This window comes from Schistocerca gregaria, chromosome 3 (genome assembly GCF_023897955.1).
Source record: "Schistocerca gregaria isolate iqSchGreg1 chromosome 3, iqSchGreg1.2, whole genome shotgun sequence".
Lineage (NCBI taxonomy): Eukaryota > Metazoa > Arthropoda > Insecta > Orthoptera > Acrididae > Schistocerca > Schistocerca gregaria.
In genome coordinates this window covers 700,351,631-700,371,443 of record NC_064922.1, presented here as the reverse complement: position 1 = coordinate 700,371,443, position 19,813 = coordinate 700,351,631, and the positions used below count along the sequence as shown (strand labels likewise).

At 42.9% G+C, this 19,813-nt stretch overlaps 1 protein-coding gene across 1 annotated transcript in view; it reads left to right on the top strand.

Moving 5' to 3' along the window:
* The window catches only part of LOC126355087 (luciferin sulfotransferase-like), a 349,237-nt gene extending 329,708 nt beyond the window's left edge, over positions 1-19,529 (top strand). Inside the window, exon 8 of the mRNA XM_050005278.1 lies at positions 17,870-19,529. Within this exon, the coding sequence (XP_049861235.1) occupies positions 17,870-18,235 (366 nt within the window). The 3' untranslated portion in view covers positions 18,236-19,529. The remainder of the gene's footprint in view (positions 1-17,869) is intronic.
* The last annotated feature ends 284 nt before the right edge of the window (positions 19,530-19,813 follow it).

The window sequence follows — 19,813 nt, the reverse complement described above, 5'->3', positions numbered from 1 at the left end:
TGAACATATTCTCAGATCGAATATAATAAACTATCTTGAGACTGAGAAGTTTATGTCGACGAATAACCATGGTTTTAGAGAGCATCTCTCGTGTGAAACTTGGCGTGTCCTTTTCTTAGATGTTGTAGTGGGAACTATGGCCGAAGGGCAACAGGAAGATTGCATTTTATAGATTTTGGGAAAGCATTTGATATGGTACCCCACTGTAGGCTGTTAGCGAAGGTACAAGCACGTGGAATAAGTTCGCAATATGTGAGTGGCTCGAAGACTTCTTAAATAATAGGACCCAGAAGTGGCAGACCTAGACAGACGCAGCAACAAGGAAGTAACTGGTTTTGTGAAATTGACGAGGTCCTAACCAGGAGCGAATTTTATTATATCATCTGTGTGCTTTAATAGTTTAGTTTCTTGAGTTTCTGCGTGTAAATTTATTATCTAATAATCACAGTTATCGCGTTTTCCTTTGACTCCGAAAGTAAACCGATTTTGTGACATATTACAAGTTACTAATGAGGGGCAAATTATTTAGTTTCACCCGAGTGCTTCAGTAGTTAGGTTTTTGAATATGTGCGTATTATTCTAATTTATTAGACACAGTTCCTGCGTTTTCTTCAGGGTCCACAGTAGAGCTGCGCAGCACGTGCCGATAATCCATTTATCTGCATAGTTTAGTTTTCCACGGACTTAAGTGTGGACAGGGACTGCGATTGTTGTGTGCGGATGCGAGCCCAGTTGGTGACACTTCTCTCTCAGCTCCAGGCTGTGATGGCTTCGGTTACACAGCTTGAGGCTGCAGCGGATGGGCACCACTGTTGTGGGCCGGCCGTGAGGATCCAACGGACGTTCAGCACGTTCGAGTGCTCCGATGGGTCCTCAGCGATGGTCAACCCAGTTACTGCTCGCACTGAGGTTGACGCCTCTCCTATGCTCCAGTGGAGGTCGCCCTGGGGCGAAGCAGGAAGAGAAAGACTTCCCAGGCTGCCGCACGTAATGCCTCCCCGGTTTGTCTGGAAAACACTGATGATCAACTCTTTATAGGCAATGAAAGCTGAATAAAGCAGGAGATAAGATCAGGCGAAATTTTTGCGAAAAACCTAACGGCGCTCCGAAAGTATAGGCTAAACACGGTTGGCAGTGGCGTGTTTCTTGCTGTTAGAAGTAGTTTAACTTGTCGGGAAATTGAAGTAGATACTTCCTGTGAATTAGTATGGGCAGATGTCATTGTTGGCAATCGGAATAAAATAATAATAGGGTCCTTTAGACGACCTCCCAATTCAGATGATACAGTTGCTGAAAGGTTCAAAGAAAACTTGAGTTTGATTTCAAACACGTACCCGACTCATAAGATATTAGTTGGTGGTGACTTAAATTTACCCTAGATGTGTTGGCGAAAATACGTGTTTAATTCAGGAGATACGCATAAAATATCATCCGAAATTGTTCTAAATGCATTCTCTGAAAATTATTTCGAAAAGTTAGTACATGTGCCCATACGACTAGTTAACGGTTGTGAAAACATACTGGACCTCTTAAATCACTTTATCCTGAGTTAATAACGAACATCAAACCGATACAGGGATTAGTGAACAGAGGGTTGTCTTAGCGAGATTGAATATCGTAATCCCCAAATCCTAGAAAAATAAGCAAAAAATACACTGAGAGACAATCTCCACTTATACCAAATTAATATATGTGGCTTGAATTCAGAGAAATAGTATCGGCAGCAATTGAGAGATTTATACGAAATAAATTAACAAACGACGGAGCTGATCCACCTTGGTGCACAAAACGGGTCAGAACATTGTAGCAGAAACAACGAAAGAAACATGTCAACTTTAAACAGACTCAAAATCTCCAAAATTGGTGTTATTTGTAGAAGCTCAAAATTTAGCTTGGACTTCATTGCGAGATGCTTATAACAGTTTCCACAACGGAACTTTGTGTCGAAACCTGGCAGAAAATCCAAAGAGATTCTGGTTGTATGTGAAGCATGTTTGCGGCAAGAAACAATCAATGCCTTCCCTGCGTGTTAGCAGTGGAGACACTATCGTAGACAGTGCCGCCAAAGAAGAGTTACGAAACACAGCCATTCGAAATGCCTTCACAAGAGAAGGCGAATAAATATTCCAGAATTCGAATCAAGAACAGCTGCCAACATGAGTAACGTAGAAGTAAATATCCTCAGAGTAGTGAAGCAACTTAAATCACTTAATAAAAGCAAGTCTTCTGGTCCAGACCCTATACCAATTAGGTTCCTTTCAGAGTATGCTGAGGCCTAGGTCTATACTTAACGATCATATACAACCGTTCGCTCTACGAAGGATCTGTACCCAAAGACTGCAAAGTTGCACAGGTCACACCAATATTCAAGAAAGGTAGCAGGAGGAATCCACTAAATTACAGGCCCATATCGTTAACGTCGATATGCAGCAGGATTTTGGAACGTATATTGCGTTCAAACATTATGAATTACCTCGAAGAAAACTGTCTATTGACACGCAGTCAACATGGGTTTAGAAAACATCATTCCTGTTAAACACAACTAGCTGTTTATTCACGTGAAGTCTTTGTGGCGACTTCTGCCACCAAATGTTATCAGGATGACCAAACGTAGTGCGAAAACACCAAATGTAGTGGGTGAGTGCCAGGAGGTGCAGTATTAAAACTCGGCAAGAACTTTCCAAATGATTTATTTGTTTCCACTACAGCGGCCCGTTCACCTCTGTCCGCATCACAGGGTCTCATAATGCGGAGGCCAGTGACGAAGTGCAATGTGCTGCTGTGTGTCTGGCCTTGTAGGACCGCATCGTCAGAACTTCAGCTGCAGCTGGCTCAGCAGTCTTCTTCCCCGTTGACTCAGCACTGCTCTACCGGGAGCTGCTGAGCGGCCCGCTGCATCCTTCCTGCCTCGTAATAGTGGTGGTAGCGAGCCTTGGGGAGCCCGCCTCTGGCTGGCTGGCTACGGACCCCTTGTCGGCCTCAGAGGGTCAAACCAATGACCTGCCATGGACTGGGATGCTGGCGCTCCATCTGTTACTCCGTGTAGCTGGTGGTGTGACACACCTCGCCATCTAGGAGAGCTGCCACTCTTGAATGAATCTCGTTAGAAAACGGCACCTCTTTATACTCGGCTGTGCGCCCCTGTTTTGCTAATGCACAACTCCTAGTCATGTACTCACCACACCGAGGTTGCACCAGTGCGCCCCTTCTGCCTTTAACTTGCGACATGCAAACTGCTGCATTTACTCTTTTCAGCGGTTCAAAAGCCCTTTATCCTCCATTCTACATCGCAACCATTGGTATGTTTAACTCACTGCAATCCAGCCCACACCTGGCTGTAACTTGTGCTCAAAATATCGCACAAAACTAACTTTCCCTATCCTAAATGATGGCGCCACTACATTACTCCCCTCTTTGAAAAGACCCAGTCCCCAGGTCGACGTTTAATTAACTCTTAATTCGTTTGGGTCTGCACCTATGGCATATTTCCTTAATACTAGAAAACTTAAATGTGGTCTAGTGCCCTTTTAAAACCATGACACGAAACATAACGTAAAAATTCCTTACTGGACGATGACTGCTCGATCAACCCCTTAACTACTGGTCTCATGCTCTTGGTATCCAATTTACTGGCACTTGGACTACCCTTGGTTCCCATTTTTAATTAGCTTTCCACCTGATCAGATGGAAAACAACACATAACAAAGGTAAGGCTGCAATGACACTTGGCACAGAGGTGCTTAAACAGATCGTTATATGCCGTTTCCTTTTCGTATACTGAGTGCCTTGTTGCACAAGCTGTTAGGCTGATATGCGCCCTTCTTGCTCTAAAATGAACTGGTTTGCGGATCTCAACAGACCTGGTTCAAGAGTTTGATTTTCCAAGGTTGATTCTGCCTTGGGGAAAACTCTTTAAGTGTCTTTTGGCCAGTACAGCTGTGGCTGCGTAACATTCAATTCCGTGACTCCTGAAATTGACGCTGGCTGATGGAATATTGGTCCTATTGTGTTACATTTAGTTCCATTGATTAAAATTCCGCTTCCCTCGAGCCCTAAACGTTTCGCTTCTGCAAATACTCCCCGCTCAAAACAACTTGCTATTACTACCAAATTCTGGTAGATGAAGAAGATCCAATGCATCCCAAACCATTGCAAGCTCAATTTCGGCTCCACGATGTCCCTTGGACCGTCTATTCCTTTCCCCCTAGCAAAAAATAACTTCACCATGCAACTGTCCCACATTTGTAGCTTCACAGATTTTCCTCCAACATTCATTAGTTTTTATTCAAACTCAACACCTATAGTGTGACTACTTTCATCCTTAAATTCACTTTATATGAACTGGTGCAATAAACACGAAATTTCCTGACCCAGCACTGTCTATAACTAAAAATTTAAACAGGAAATCTTATGACACTGACATCATTTAATACATATTTATTACGGCTTGGCCTCAAAATTTACTCTGACGCATTTATTTCTCCTGAACTGCGTTTGATTTCTCCTCCAACAACACTCCACATATGGCAGACGCTACACTTCCTTTTTCAGTGACCTGAGGACAGGGATCACCATCACCCTTCCTCCCTCTTCAAAAGACTGCTGCCCCACCAGGCACACAATAGTCGAAAACACATATATGACAATACAATGTCTAATTAATCTATGCAAACCGAATGATAAAAAAAACAAAAAAACAAAAAAACTATAAATACTCTATTACTTTGTGGATCGCAAAGCATACGGTACTTCATGCTGTACTCTATCTTCCTGTTTTTCTCTGTGCTTATCACCTCTCTTCACTCTCTCTTTCTTCCTCTTTCCTTCCTGTGACACACCTGGAATCATGTCCGGGCAACCCTTAAATGGCCGTAATCGCCCAATGTGTACTATCGTCGTTCTAGTTGGCAGCTGGAACTTAACATTAACGGGGGATGTGGTCTCAACAGCTTGATATGGCCCTTGATACCTCGTGAGGAACTTCTTCGATTTCCCTTTTTGCATTTAGGGGCTGGACATCATTACACATTGCCCCACTCAACACTACCGTAAATTTCCTTTCCACTTTACTGCGTCTTCCTGCCTTTTCAAAGCCTTTGTATTCGCCTTCTATACACGTTTCCAAACATTCCGAATTGTTCTTGCGAACTGACGTTCAGATTCACCCGTCTTTACTTTCTGTAGCTTCACTAAATCAAACAGTAATTGCATTTTTCGCCCGTATACTACCTCATATGGATAAAAACGGGTACTTGTATGGGCTTTTGCATTGTATGCACAAACAATACGCCTCAAATACTCGTCCCACTGATGATGATGAGAATCCACATTAAAACTCAGCATCTTCCTGATTGTTCTGTGTACCCGTTCTGTCCTTCCCTTGGCCTGTGTATGCAATGCGCTCATCCTCGACTTCTTCACGTCCAAACATTTACACCGTTCGTTCATTAAATTCGACATGAAGTTGGTCCCTTGGTCAGTAATTATTATCTCCGGTACACAAAACTTCAAAATACAGTTGTTTACTAATGTTTGCGCGACATTCAGTTGATTTGGCATAGCCACCATGTACACATACCTTCAAAAATGGTCTATTATTGTCAGGATGAATCTGTTCCTAGATGGGCTTCGTCTAAAAGGTCCTAAGACATCAATCCCTAAGACAGGAAATGGACATGTCGCTTCCGGCAATCGTTGTAGCTGTATCTCTTTCCGACTCAGATCTGCTCTCTGCGCACATGGTATACAATTCTTGACATACTGGTCCACATCTCCTTTCCTAACTCTCCACTAATACCTCTCCGCCACTCTCCTATTCGTCGCTCTACACCCTCCGTGACCAGATAACACGTGATCATGTGCTTCCTTTAAAACCTCAGCCCTCAACTTCACTGCCACTATTACTCTTGGCCCTAACTTCGTTTCCCTGCACAGAAGACCGTTGTACATATTAAATTGTGGCTGTGTCCGATAGAAATTGAATCGTTGTCTGCATCTTGTAATTTTTGCCCCACTCATAGGTCGTAACCTATGACTTATATTTTTGCCACCTTCCTACCCAGTGCATTTGCATTACCGTACTTCTTCTCAGGCTTGCGCATCACCTCGTAGTCGAATTCACTAAGCCTCACAGCCCACCTAGCGAGTCTAGTGGACTGATCTTCCAGCAGCAACATCCACTTCAATGCAGCATGATCTTTCACTACCCGAAATCTTCCTCCATACAAATAACATTTAAAATAAGTGATTCCATAGATTACGCTAAGCGTATCTCTCTCTGTTGTTGAGTAATTCCTCTCTGCTGCATTCAACTGCCTAGACGCATAGGCCACATGATGGTCTTTCCCAGCAATTTCCTGAGTAAGAACACACCCCAATGATTGATTCGATGCATCGCATGCTAGTATAAGCTCCTTTTAAAAAACCTGGAAACACAAGAACCAGAACTGATGTTAACAGTTCTTTCAGTTTGTCAAACGCTTTCTGACACTCTTCTGTCCACTCAAATTTCACAGCACTCCGTAACAATCGCGTCAGTTGCTGTGCTAAATCTGCAAAACCCTTCACGAACTTTCGATAGAAAGTGAAGATTCCGATGAATGACAGCACTTCCTTAACTGTTTTCGGCTCCCAAAAATCCCTTACAGCCTGTATCAATCTCGGATCTGTTCGCACTCCGTCCTTGTTGATAATATGACCCAAATAATTACCTTCTTCTAATGCAAAATGACAGTTTCCGGGTTCAACGTCAAGCGAGCTACTCTTAACCTCATAAAGATTTCCCTTAACCGCTGTCTACGTTGCTCCATACTACTTGAAAACACTGTAACGTCATCCAAACAGACAAGACACTGACGTCGTTTAAAACCCCCCAAGACACTGTCTAGCAACCTCTGAAACGTTACCGGAGCGTTTTTCAAACCGAATGGCATTCTAATGTACTGGTAATGGCCTCCAGGTCAAGAGAAAGCAGTTTTTGGACGATCATCTGGAGCCACCTCTAACTGATGATAGCCACTTGTCAAATCCATTGTAGAAAAGTACTGGCACTGTCCTAAATGATCCAAAGTCTCCGATATGTTTGGAATGGGCTACGTGTCAGTTACTGTCTTACTATTGAGGTATCGGTTGTCACAACAGAACCTGTATTTCTTACTTCCATCCGTAGACTTTTAGGCACAACGACAACGTCCGCTCCCCAGCAACTATTACTATGCTCTATAATACCGTCCACAAGCTGCTGATCAATGAAATCATCCACAATCGATTGCAAATACCTTGGTATTCTGTGTGGTTTACGGTAAACAGGTGCTTCATTCCCTGTTGCTATCCTATGTTGAAGTAATGGAGTTGCTGGTAACGGCCCTTGTGGAAAAAACAAATCATTAAATTCACACAATAACTCTTCTATATGCTCTCTATCTCCTCCTTTCAAATGCTTAATTTTGTCACGCAAAGCAGTTCTATCGGCAGTTTGTGTTTGATGGCTTCGCCTACCTCTCGAACACCTGTCTTCGTCATCTGGCACAAATTTGCTACTAGAATTCCTTTCCCCAATAGCGTGTCTACAGCGCTAAAATTATACACTTTCACAGGAACTACTCACCCGTCGTTCCCCTCCTGAACGAGTAAAACACTAAGTTTCACAAAACAACCCAGTGAACCAAAAATTTCATTATCCTTCAATGGTTCAACACATAACGTACCCACAGGCAAATTCAACTCCACACTTACCCAAAGCGAGTTCCCGGTGCCACCAGACACACATTCAAGCGAATTAAGCCTTAATGCTAATGTACGAGGTTCATTTGGTTTGTTCATTACGTTTAACTCCCCTCACTACAGGTCTACATTGACAACAGTTTCCCCTAGTGGAAATAACATTCCACGCAGTTGCACAGTTCGTTGTCCAAGGTCAATTTTGGCATGATGTTGATTCAAGAGATCTACTCCTAGGATAATATCGTAGCCCTCGCTTACCCATGCTACTACTTCCATGCATGCATTAAATTGGGCTTTCCCTATTCGAAAGTCAACTGACACCCACCCCAAAGGCGTGACCTCCTTATCCCTTACTCCAAGCAACCTATAACGTGGTGGGTCTAACTTCCTTCGTCCCACTGACACTTGCAACCCTGTGTCCCACAAAATCTTAAACTTTTTAGTTCATATGGATCCTACCACTGAAAATTCCACCTCTGCATACGTATTCCTAGCATTGCAATTGAACAGGAGCTCCATTAGGTGGGTCTTGGGCCCCCTCTGCCGTTTAACGTTTGTCCCCCTCTCCTATCTCCACTTCTCCATCCTCCACACTGCTGATTTCCACCCTTCCTTTATTCCTCGGTGACTGGGTACATTGCCTCTGCACATGTCCCTTACGTCCACACTTAAATAATTTCACACCCGCTGTAAACACAGTTTGCCTCTCGCGTACACCTGTTGTCATGTCTATTTCCTCACATTGAATTTTCTGTGACATATGCACCGGTAATTCTCTCAAAAATACGTCAAGTACCCTTTGCTCGGCCTCCTGCAATAGAACACTATTCGTTTCATCGCTCTGACCCAATTCGTAAGTATAGTCATTAATTTACGTTTTTCTGTCCGCAAATTTCCCAACCGTCTCTCCCTGTCTCTTTGTCATTGTACTTAACCTCTCTCTAAAGTACCGATCGCTATTCTGTTCCTTGTACCTTTGTAAAAGCCCATCCTTTATCTGCTTGAACTCTCCTGCCTTCCTTAAGGCCTCGGAGCACCTTCGCTTTACCCGTTAATCTAATCTTGGTTACATGTAACAACTGTTCATCAGACCAACCAGTCGTCACAGCTGAAATTTCCAAGTCCTCTACAAACGTACGCACATCCACAGATGGCTTGCTAGAAAATGGAATAATCAAACTCGTGGCGGCTGGATCAATCTTCTGCACCCTTGGCAACAACGACTGATCAGATGCGGTTACCTGCTCACTTCTAGACGTTAATTCGTTTCTCAACTGCGTATTGTCTGCTGTAAATTGTCCTACATTTTCCATTAAAATCCGCATCGCTTCACGTTCCGACACACCTCTCGTTCCTGACTCTGCCATTCTGCTGCTTTCGTTCCCAGTTGGTCCCAAAACAAAATATTTAAGTACAAGAACAACTTGACTTCCTATACCTCCATATCATCACACTCAGTATCATCATAAAACCCAATACAAAAATAATTAAATGCCACAAAAAATAATAAACCTTACTGCTCCAAATACACTAACACTTATTCTGACAGCAAAAAATACTATGCCCATGCAAAACATTTACGATGTTGCTTGCCAGGAGCCATACACATAAAACACAAACAGGCGAGGAAACATCGAATACTCAAAAGAAAACTGGCCAAACCTCACCACATCTTGTGACTGTACTGCAGGCAGGGGGCTCGAACGTCGTATTGGACAGACAACGTCTGCTATTCTGACCCCAAATGTTGTGGGTGGTTGGCAGGAGGAGCCATATTAAAACTCGACGACAACTTTCCAAATGATTTATTTGTTTCCATTACAGCGCCCTGTTCACCTCGATCTGTGACACAGGGTTCTGCAATGCTGAGGCCACTGCCCAGCGACGCAGTGCAACGCTCTGCTGTGTGTTGGCCTTGTAGGACTGTATAGTCAAGGCTGTGCCTGCAGCAAGCTCAGCAGCCTACTTCCCCGTTGCCTGAGCACTGCTGCGCCGGGAGCCACTGAGCGGCCCTCTGCATCCTTCCTTGCTGGCGTCACTGGTGGTAGTGAGATGTGGAGTGACCCACCTCTGGATGGCTGGCTACAGAGCCCACATCGGAATCAGCTGGTCGAATCAACGACCTGCCATGGACTGGGACGCTGGCGTCCCATCTGTTACTGCGTGTAGCTGATGGTGTGACACACCTCGCCATCTAGGAGAGCTGCCACTCTTGAATGAATCTCATTAGAAAACGGTACATCTATATACTCGGTTGTGCGTCCTTGTTTTGCTAACGCAGTGCTCTGAGTCACGTACTCCCCACACCGAGGTTGCGCCAGTGGGCCCCTTCTGCCTGTAACATGTGACATGCAAACCACTGCGTTTACTCTTTTCAGCAGTTCAAAAGCCCTTTGTCCTGCAGTCTACTTCACAACCGTTGGTATGCGTAACTTACTGCAATCCAGCCCGCACCTGGCTGTAACTTGTGCTCAGAATATCGCACAAAACTAACTTTCCCTATCCTAAACCGTGGTGCTGCTACAAAGTGTTAAGTGCTATTGACACGGGATATCAGGTTGATTCCATATTTCTGGATTTCTGGAAGGCTTTTGACACCGTACCACACAAGCAGCTTGTAATGAAATTGCGTGCTTATGGAATATTGTCTCAGTTATGTGACTGTATTTGTGATTTCCTGTCAGAGAGGTCACAGTTCGTAGTAATTGATAGAAAGTCATCGAGTAAAACAGAATTAATTTTTGGCGTTCCCCAAGATAGGCCCTTTTCTGTTCCTTATCTATATAAACGATTTGGGAGACAATCTGAGTAGCGCATTAGGTTGTTTGCAGATGACGCTGTCGTTTATCGACTGATAAAGTCATCAGAAGATCAAAATAAACTGCCAAACGATTTAGAAAATGTGTCTGAATGGTGCGAAAATTGGCAGTTAACCCTAAATAACGAAATGTGTGAGGTCACCCACATGTGTGCTAAAAGGAATTCGTTAAACTTCGGTTACACGATAAATCAGTCTAAACTAAAAGCCATAAATTCAACTAAATACCTAGGTATTACAATTACGAATAACTTAATTGGAAAGAACTCTTAGAAAATGTTGTGGGGAAGGCTAACCGAAGACGGCGTTTTATTAGCAGGACACTTAGGAAATGTAACATATCTACTAAGGAGACGGCCTACACTACACTTGTCCGTCCTCTTTTAGAATAGTGTTTTGCGGTGTGGGATTCTTGCCAGATAGGACTCACGGGGTACATTGGAAAAGTTCAAAGAAAGACAGCACGTTTTGTATTATCGCGAAATATGGGAGAGAATCTCACAGAAATGATACAGGAACTGGGGTGGACATCATTAAAAGAAACGAAATTCCTATCACCAGCTTTCTCCTCAGAATGCGAAAATATTTTGTTGACATCGACCTACACAGGGAGAAACTATCACCACAATAAAGTAAGGAAAATCAGAGCTCGTACGGAAAGATATTTGTGTTCGTTCTTTCCGTGTGCTATACGAGATTGGAATAATAAAGAATTGTGAAGGTGGTTCAATGAACCTTCTGTCATGCACTTAAATGTGATTTGCAGAGTATTCATGTAGATGTATATGTAGATGTAGTATGTTGTCCTCGTTGGGGGCGCCGAGGTAAGTGTGATAGGATTGCTGTTGTTCTCTATAAATGCTTTGGCTGACAGGGTGGGCAGCAATGTGCGGTTGTTTGCTGATGAAGCGTGGTCTACAGTAAGATGTCGAAGTTGAGTGACTGCAGGAAGATACAATTTAGACGAAATATCCTGTCGCTATGATGGATGGCAGCAAGCCCTGAACGTGGAAAAATGCAAGTTAATGCGGATCAGCAGGAAGATCAAACCTCCAAAGCTCGGATACAGGATTACTAGTGTCGTGCTTGACCCAGTCAACCTATTTAAGTATTTGAGCATAACTTTGCAAAGCGATATGAGGTGGTCGAGCATGTGAGAACTGTGGCAGGGAAGGGGAACGGTTGACTTCGGTTTGTTGGGAGAGTTTTAGGAAAGAGTGGTTCACCTGTAAAGGAGACCGCATATAGGCCGCTGGTGGGACCTATTCTTGAGTACTGCTCGAGTGTTTGGATGCCTTCCCAGGTCGCACTGAAGGAGTACATTGATGCAATTCAGAGGCGGGCTGATATACTTATTACCGGTTAGTTCGAACAACACACTAGTTTTATGGAGATGTTTTGGGAACTCTAATTGGAATCCCCGGAGGGAAGGCGACGGTCTTTTTGAGAAACACTACTGAGAAAATTTACGTAACCGGCAATTGAAACGGACTGCCGAACGATTCAATTGCCGCCAATATACAGGGTGTCCAAAAACAATGTATACAGTTTTTGAAACTAAAAATATCTTGAATGAAAGGGGGTAGAAATACAGTTTTACTGGTGTTAGGTGCCTCATGGTCCGACTTAAGGTGGTAAATGTTCAAACTAGTTGGGGTTGGGTTGTTTGGGAAAGGAGACCAGACAACAAGGTCATCGGTTTCATCGGATTAGGGAACGATGGGAAAGGAAGTCGGCCGTGCCCTTTCAAAGGAACCATCCCGGCATTTACCTGAAGCGATTTAGGGAAATCACGGAAAACCTAAATCAGGATGGCCGGACGCGGGATTGAACCGTTGTCCTCCCGAATGCGAGTCCAATGTCTAACCACTGCGGCACCTCGCTTGGTGTTCAAACTAGTGTCCGTGCATCATAGTACACCTTCGACAACGACTTACGACTGAGCGACATGCCAACTTTATTGCTTCCGACGGAGTAGCATCACAGACTTGCTGAATTTGCTCTCTAAGGATCATACAGTGTGTGTTGTCTCGCAGCGCAAACTGTGTTCTTGAGAGTACCCCCTGCAGATCGAGCCGGATGTTCCACACTCCCTCTTCGTCCTATCCATCTGGCAGGAAATGTATGTTGAAAGTGAGGTGGCGCCCCATCCTGTTGAAAGTAATAATCTTCATTTCCAAACACAACGCTAAGACCAGAAGTTATAATTTCCAAGTACCAGTCGCCCGTGACATTGTTGTCAAAGAAATATGCCCCGCTTAACCGTCTAGAAGACATACCACACCATACTGTTACTCGTGGTAGATTAACATAGCTATGCTCGGTTACGAATGGATTCTCCCTGGCCCAGTACACCAAATTAAGGCGGTTAATTGTTCGATCAAGTTTAAATGTCGCTTATCTGACCAAAGAATTCGATCTTGGAAACGTTGCTCTTCTTCACATCTGTTATTGAACCACTCACAAAATTCTCTTCGCCAATCAGGATCGTCCTCGTCAAGAGCATAGAGAAGTCTAGAAATGTGAGGCTTAAAGTTCTGAGACCGCAAAATTCTATGAACACTGCTTCTGTAGATCCCAGTCACACCAGAACGTAGCCCCTCAGATTTCTTCGGGGATCGTGTGTATGCCTGGATTACTGCATCAAGATTCTCATTCTCTGTTGAACTTCTCTTTTGTCCGCTATGTCCCTTCTTCATATCGTGCATCGTTCCTTCGACTTCAAACTTATCTCTGATTCTTGTAATTGTTACTCTTGAATGTGGTGGTGTTCCAAATTCAACTCTCCAATGTCGGCGTACCGCGCTCACATCCTTCGTTTGCCAGAAACACTTTAGCACCCATTTCCGTTGTTCAACCGATAGCGCCATGTTGCTCAAAATCCTGAAACAAAAGCAAGCATTGTCACGTTTTTCATTGCCTTCTAAATTATTAGCCATAAAAATTGTATGTCTGTCTCCTTAAATTAAAGACATATTCTGTTCCAAAGAGCGTATACATTATTTTGGGAGACCCTATACATTGCGCGGAAGACCCACAACGATGTTGTTGTTGTGGTCTTCAGTCCTGAAACTGGTTTGATGCAGCTCTCCATGCTACTCTATCCTGTGCAAGCTTCTTCATCTCCCAGTACGTACTGCAACCTACATCCTTCTGCTTAGTGTAGTCATCTCTTGGTCTCGCTCTACGATTTTTACCCTCTACGCTGCCCTCCAATACTAAATTGGTAATCCCTTGACGCCTCAGAACATGTCCTACCATCCGATCCCTTCTTCTTGTCAAGTTGAGCCACAAACTTCTCTTCTTCCCAATCCGATTCAATAATTCCTCATTAGTTATGTGATCTACCCATCTAATTTTCAGCATTCTTCTGTAGCACCGCATTTCGAAAGCTTCTATTCTCCTCTTGTCCAAACTAGTTATCGTCCATGATTCACTTCCATACATGACTACACTCCATACAAATACTTTCAGAAATGACTTCCTGACACTTAAATCTATACTCGATGTTAACAAACTTCTCTTCTTCAGAAACGCTTTCCTTGCCATTGCCAGTCTACATTTTATATCCTCTCTACTTCGACCATCATCAGTTATTTTGCTCCCCAAATAGCAAAGCTCCTTTACTACTTTAAGAGTCTCATTTCCTAATCTAATTCCCTCAGCATCACCCGACTTAATTCGACTACATTCCATTATTCTCGTTTTGCTTTTGTTGATGTTCATCTTATATCCTCCTTTCAAGACACTGTCCATTCCGTTCAAGTGCTTTTCCAAGTCCTTTGCTGTCTCTGACAGAATTACAATGTCATCGGCAAACCTCAAAGTTTTTATTTCTTCTCCATGGACTTTAATACCTACTCCGAATTTTTCTTTTGTTTCCTTCACTGCTTGCTCAATATACAGCCCTGTCTCACTCCCTTCCCAACCACTGCTTCCCTTTCATGTCCCTCGACTCTTATAACTGCCATCTGGTTTCTGTACAAATTGTAAATAGCCTTTCGCTCCCTGTATTTTACCCCAGCCACCATCAGAATATGAAAGAGAGTATTTCAGTCAACATTGTCAAAAGCTTTCTGTAAGTCTAAAAATGCTAGAAACATAGGTTTGTCCTTCCTTAATCTAGCTTCTTAGATAAGTCGTAGGGTCAGTATTGCCTCACGTGTTCCAACATTTCTACGGAATCCAAACTGATCTTCCCCGAAGTCGGCTTCTACTAGTTTTTCCATTCGTCTGTAAAGAACTCGCGTTAGTATTTTGCAGCTGTGACTTATTAAACTGATAGTTCGGTAATTTTCACATCTGTCTACACCTGCTTTCTTTGGGATTGGAATTATTATATTCTTCTTGAAGTTTGTGGGTATTTCTCTTGTCTCATACATCGTGCTCACCAGATGGTAGAGTTTTGTCAGGACTGGCTCTCCCAAGGCCGTCAGTAGTTCCAATAGAATGTTGTCTACTCCAGGGGCCTTGTTTCGACGCAGGTCTTTCAGAGCTCTGTCAAACTCTTCACGCAGTATCGTATCTCCCATTTCATCTTCATCTACATCCCCTTCCATTTCCATAATATTGTCCTCAAGTACATTGCCCTTGTATAGACCCTCTATATACTCCTTCCACCTTTCTGCTTTCCCTTCTTTCCATCTGAGCTGTTAATATTCATACAAGTGGTCCTCTTTTCTCCAAAGGTCTCTTTAATTTTCCTGTAATCAGTATCTATCTTACCCCTAGTGAGATAAGCCTCTACATCCTTACATTTGTCCTCTAGCCATCCCTGCTTAGCCATTTTGCACTTCCTGTCGATGTCATTTTTGAGACGTTTGTACTCCTTTTTGCCTGCTTCATTTACTGCATTTTTATATTTTCTCCTTTCATCAATTAAATTCAATATTTCTTCTGTTACCCAAGGATTTCTACCCACAACGATAAGATACGAGAAATTAGGACTCATACGGAGTCATGCAGGCGGTTGTTTCTCGCTTGCCTTATTTGAGAGTGCAGTAGGGAACGAAGCGACAAGTAGTGGTGCAGGGTACCCTCCGCCACGCACCGTACTGTGGCTTGCGGAGTTCCTATGTAGATTTGTACGTGTGAAGGATAGTGGATAGCGGTGGGGGGGGGGGGGGGGGGAGAGGAGGTGTAGTGCCCATGTTCGTCTGGTTAGCAGTTTTAGTTTATTGTGGTCTTTCTGGCATTGAAGCTTATATAAAAGTTTTATAGCATTTTAGATTAGATTAAGCACTGAAATAAACAGCAACACAAGAAAGAAAAATGGTATGGTAGGAGAAATGATAATGTAATTACCATGAGAAATGAAGACTTCCACTACCTGGTTCCTTGACATACTATAATTTACACGTTGAAGTTTGTGATGTCTGAGTGATCATCACTGATCATCGTTTCACTTATGATGTTCAGATACAGTGAAATGAAGCTTACCCATGTGTTTTGGACGTCTAATTTACAATACAACTTCACTCCATTTGGCAGACATACATGGTTCCAGCCTCGTTATGTATCGCAAATATGTTCTCACGCTTACGAGACAACTGGTTTATATAACCTGATAAGTATGTTACGGCGGACGTGTAAATAACGTAACAAATCATGGAATTTATACATTAACTTTTACTTTTTTTGCCCTGCTTTTTTTAATTTTCATATGGGCGAACTGGGGTCACGTGACAACTTCAATAATTCTTTTTTCGTTGTTGATTTTTGTTTTTCCGGTACTCGCTCATGCACTCCCCTCGTTGTCTTTTTCTTTATTCTATACATGTTGTTCCGGATTTCTTATTTCTTTTGGAATGAGAGCCTTCTCAAAAAAATGGTTCAAATGGCTCTGAGCACTATGGGACTTAACGTCTGAGGTCATCAGTCGCCTAGAACATAGAACTAATTAAACCTAACTAACCTAAGGACATCACACACATCATGCCCAACGTAGGATTCGAACCTGCGACCGTAGCAGTCGCACGGTTCCGGACTGAAGCGCCTAGAACCGCTTGCCCACCACGACCGGCCGAAAGCCTTCTCAAATTAACATTTTATTGTTAAAAGATTTCTGCGTGATAGTCCCGATTCTTTGCTGTTCCTTTCTAGTTCTTTACTTACTTCTGTAATCCATGCTGTCGTCGGTTTCATCTTCCATAAATACAGGAATAATTGTTTTGTGCGCCTCATCTCATTAATTTAGTATAGGTGCCCCAAAAAAACCGATATTCTTTTAGCTATTACTTCTGATATTTGCCCTATATTTCAGCAGATGTCATCATTTCTTCTCATTTCAGCCGCGCGGGATTAGCCGAGCGGTCTAAGGGCGCTGCAGTCATGGACTGAGCGGCTGGTCACGGCGGAGGTTCTAATCCTCCCTCGGGCATGGGTGTGTGTGTGTGTGTGTGTGTGTTTGTCCTTACGATAATTTAGGTTAAGTAGTGTGTACGCTTAGGGACTGATGACCGTAGCAGTTAAGTCCCATAAGATTTCACACACATTTGAACTTTTTTTCTCATTTTATTGCCATGTCTATTTTGTATTGCACGAATTACTTGTCTAACAGTCTGTCTTTCAAGTACGAGTGTTCTGTCCAGTGTACAGTTAATTATTAAGCGTTCAAATCGATACAACAATTCTGGTGGCGGTAAATTGGTATAGCGTTGTAGTTTTGTTTTTCTAGGTGTGCGTTTCTTGTTGTCAACATTCTTTGTGAAACGATATGCTGTGTGCACTTTGTTAACCCTTACATTCACTGCAAATTTTCCAGTCGATTCTGTTTTATAGGTACTCTAAGGCATTTAAATTCACATCCTCTCCCTGTGTTATCTGTTTGTGTTTCTGTGAATTTTGGCGCATTTTTTTATATTTCTCATGAATTTTTTCTTTCAGCTAAAATATTGAGATGAGTGCAGAAGTTTGAGTAGGACAACTGCGCGTGCCTGATTTTCAGAAAGTATTGCAGAATCTTCTGCAAAAGTCAGGCAGTTTACCTTAATTCCATTTGCTTTATTTCCTAGAATTATTTGGTTGGATTTTGCTGTTACTGCTGTTTATTGTTCATTTATTCCAGTGTAAAACTTCAAACCGGCCTAAGGCCGAAGTCCAGATAGTGAAATAAGTATATTATATGCAGTCAAAATGCGGAAATATCTTTACGAATATATGAGAGAAATGTTGCTGTCATTATGCACTCTGTGTTTGGCCAGTGCATTCTTTGTGATAATTTAGAGCGAAAGACCGAACTGGAAGGTGGAGACATTATCTCAAACTCTGCTGCTAGATTACGGCAGGAAATGCTTGTCTTACAATTTGAATGTGCTGTTGTGCCCGTAGGACTTGAGTGCGGTCGTGAGACGCACAGCGGACTTCATGGGTCGGCAGCTGTCAGATGAGCAGGTGTCGGCACTGTGCGAGCACCTGAGCTTCTCCAAGATGCGCGAAAATCCAGCTGTGAACCACGAGGAGGGCCCACCTGCTGAGTCGCCAGTCAAGGGCGCGACGGTGGCGGCGGCGGCGGCGGCGGCGGCGGAAGGAGGAGCAGACGGCGGCGACCCGGCGCTGCGGTTCATGCGACGCGGCAAGGCGGGGGGCTGGCGCCAGGAGATGCCCGCCGCCTTCATCGACAAGTTCGACCGCTGGACGGAGCAGAAGACGGCGGGCACCGGCTTCAGGGTCGGCGTCTCCGGCGGTCACCAGTAGAGTCGTGGGGCGCCTCGTGGTTTCCCTGATGGGGTCCGCACGACGTCTCTAAGCGGTTGACTACGGCACCCTATTTGAGTCTAATCATTGAAGCCGCAAGGAAACGTGAACGTGTAATTCTTCAGTCCTTCCCTGAGATACGTTGCGTGTTGAATAACTGCGTCTTTTGTCGACTGGCCGCGTCGTTCTCCCTGAGCATTTGAAGAAGAGCGAGTCACGCCGTCGAAATACCGTGCGAGAACGACGCGAAGTAACGGCAGAGAGACCAGATTATTCAATGCATCAAAAGAGAAGGTTTTGTATTTTGATATGTTGCAGGCTTTTAGTTTAATTTCTCCACCAGTTCTATGATTATTAAGTATGTAAGAAAATTAGATAGTAAACTATCAGTACCTTATTATTAATTTAGTGTTTATTCATTTCGTAATATCTTGTGAATTTGCCTACCATCTTACTTTTAAAAAAATGTTGTATGTATTAAGTTGCAGCAGTCATTCTACGTGTTCCAGTAGAATTTGTGACTATTCTCGAATGCTTTGGCACGCGTCCTATTAACATGCCTCTTTTTCTGAATATGGACTGCTCGTAAACAAAATTTCTTCTATCATGATTTCAAGTACCTCATCACTACGATCTCTATCAGACAGTTACTACTTTCATCTTACCTAGGTTACTGTTATACATAGCTAAAGATGAACAATTTCACGAACTTATTCCAGGATTGCAAGTCAGTGTATGGAAACATTACAGCACTTAAATTGAACAATACATTCTTCGTGAGCACCAATCTGCTGTTGATGTCCCTATTCGTTCTAACATCCTGAACAATCTCGATCTCCACAAAGAAATGTCCTGTTTACATACATACGTATCCTAAAGACAATCAGGAAAAGGGGCTCCACTAATACGAAGCTTTAACATGCGTAAAGTACTAAATCATCTTGTGATTGAAGATAACGATTTTCCTGTTTTCTACGTACCTTTGACACGGGCGAGGTATTCTTTTAGAGTTAAACTACTTTGTGTTTTCTTTTTTAGATAACTGCCTTTCTAAAACCTACTAATTTTGCATAAAGTAAGATTAACATAAAATAGTTTAAAATTTAATTCATTATGTAGTTTCTCTGAGAATTTTGTTGTTGTCATAGATGAATCTTCATGAAAAGTTAGCTTAGGAAAAATGTTTTAATAAATTTTGTTAAAAATGTACTTATATCTGTACGTTTGCGTATTCATAGAAACTGTACTTATTGTCAGACACTAGAATTAGAAATAAATAGTTCAGGATATACTACGATCTCAAAATTTCATCTTTCCGCTCACGACTGACTAATAAAAATCACTGAACATGCAGTTAATAGCACTTGAAACTTCCTAATAAGATTACGTTATTGTAATCGAATAAATGTGATGCAGCTACGCTGACGGGAAGAAATGGCGACAACAAAAAGTGGTTGTGCGACATAAACGAAAGCTCGTAGGCATGTTTCAATATCTGGAAGATGATGTCTCTTACAGTTCCACGTCAGTCGCATACGAGTGAGGCTAGTATGTAGTTTGCTTTAAATACACGCTACA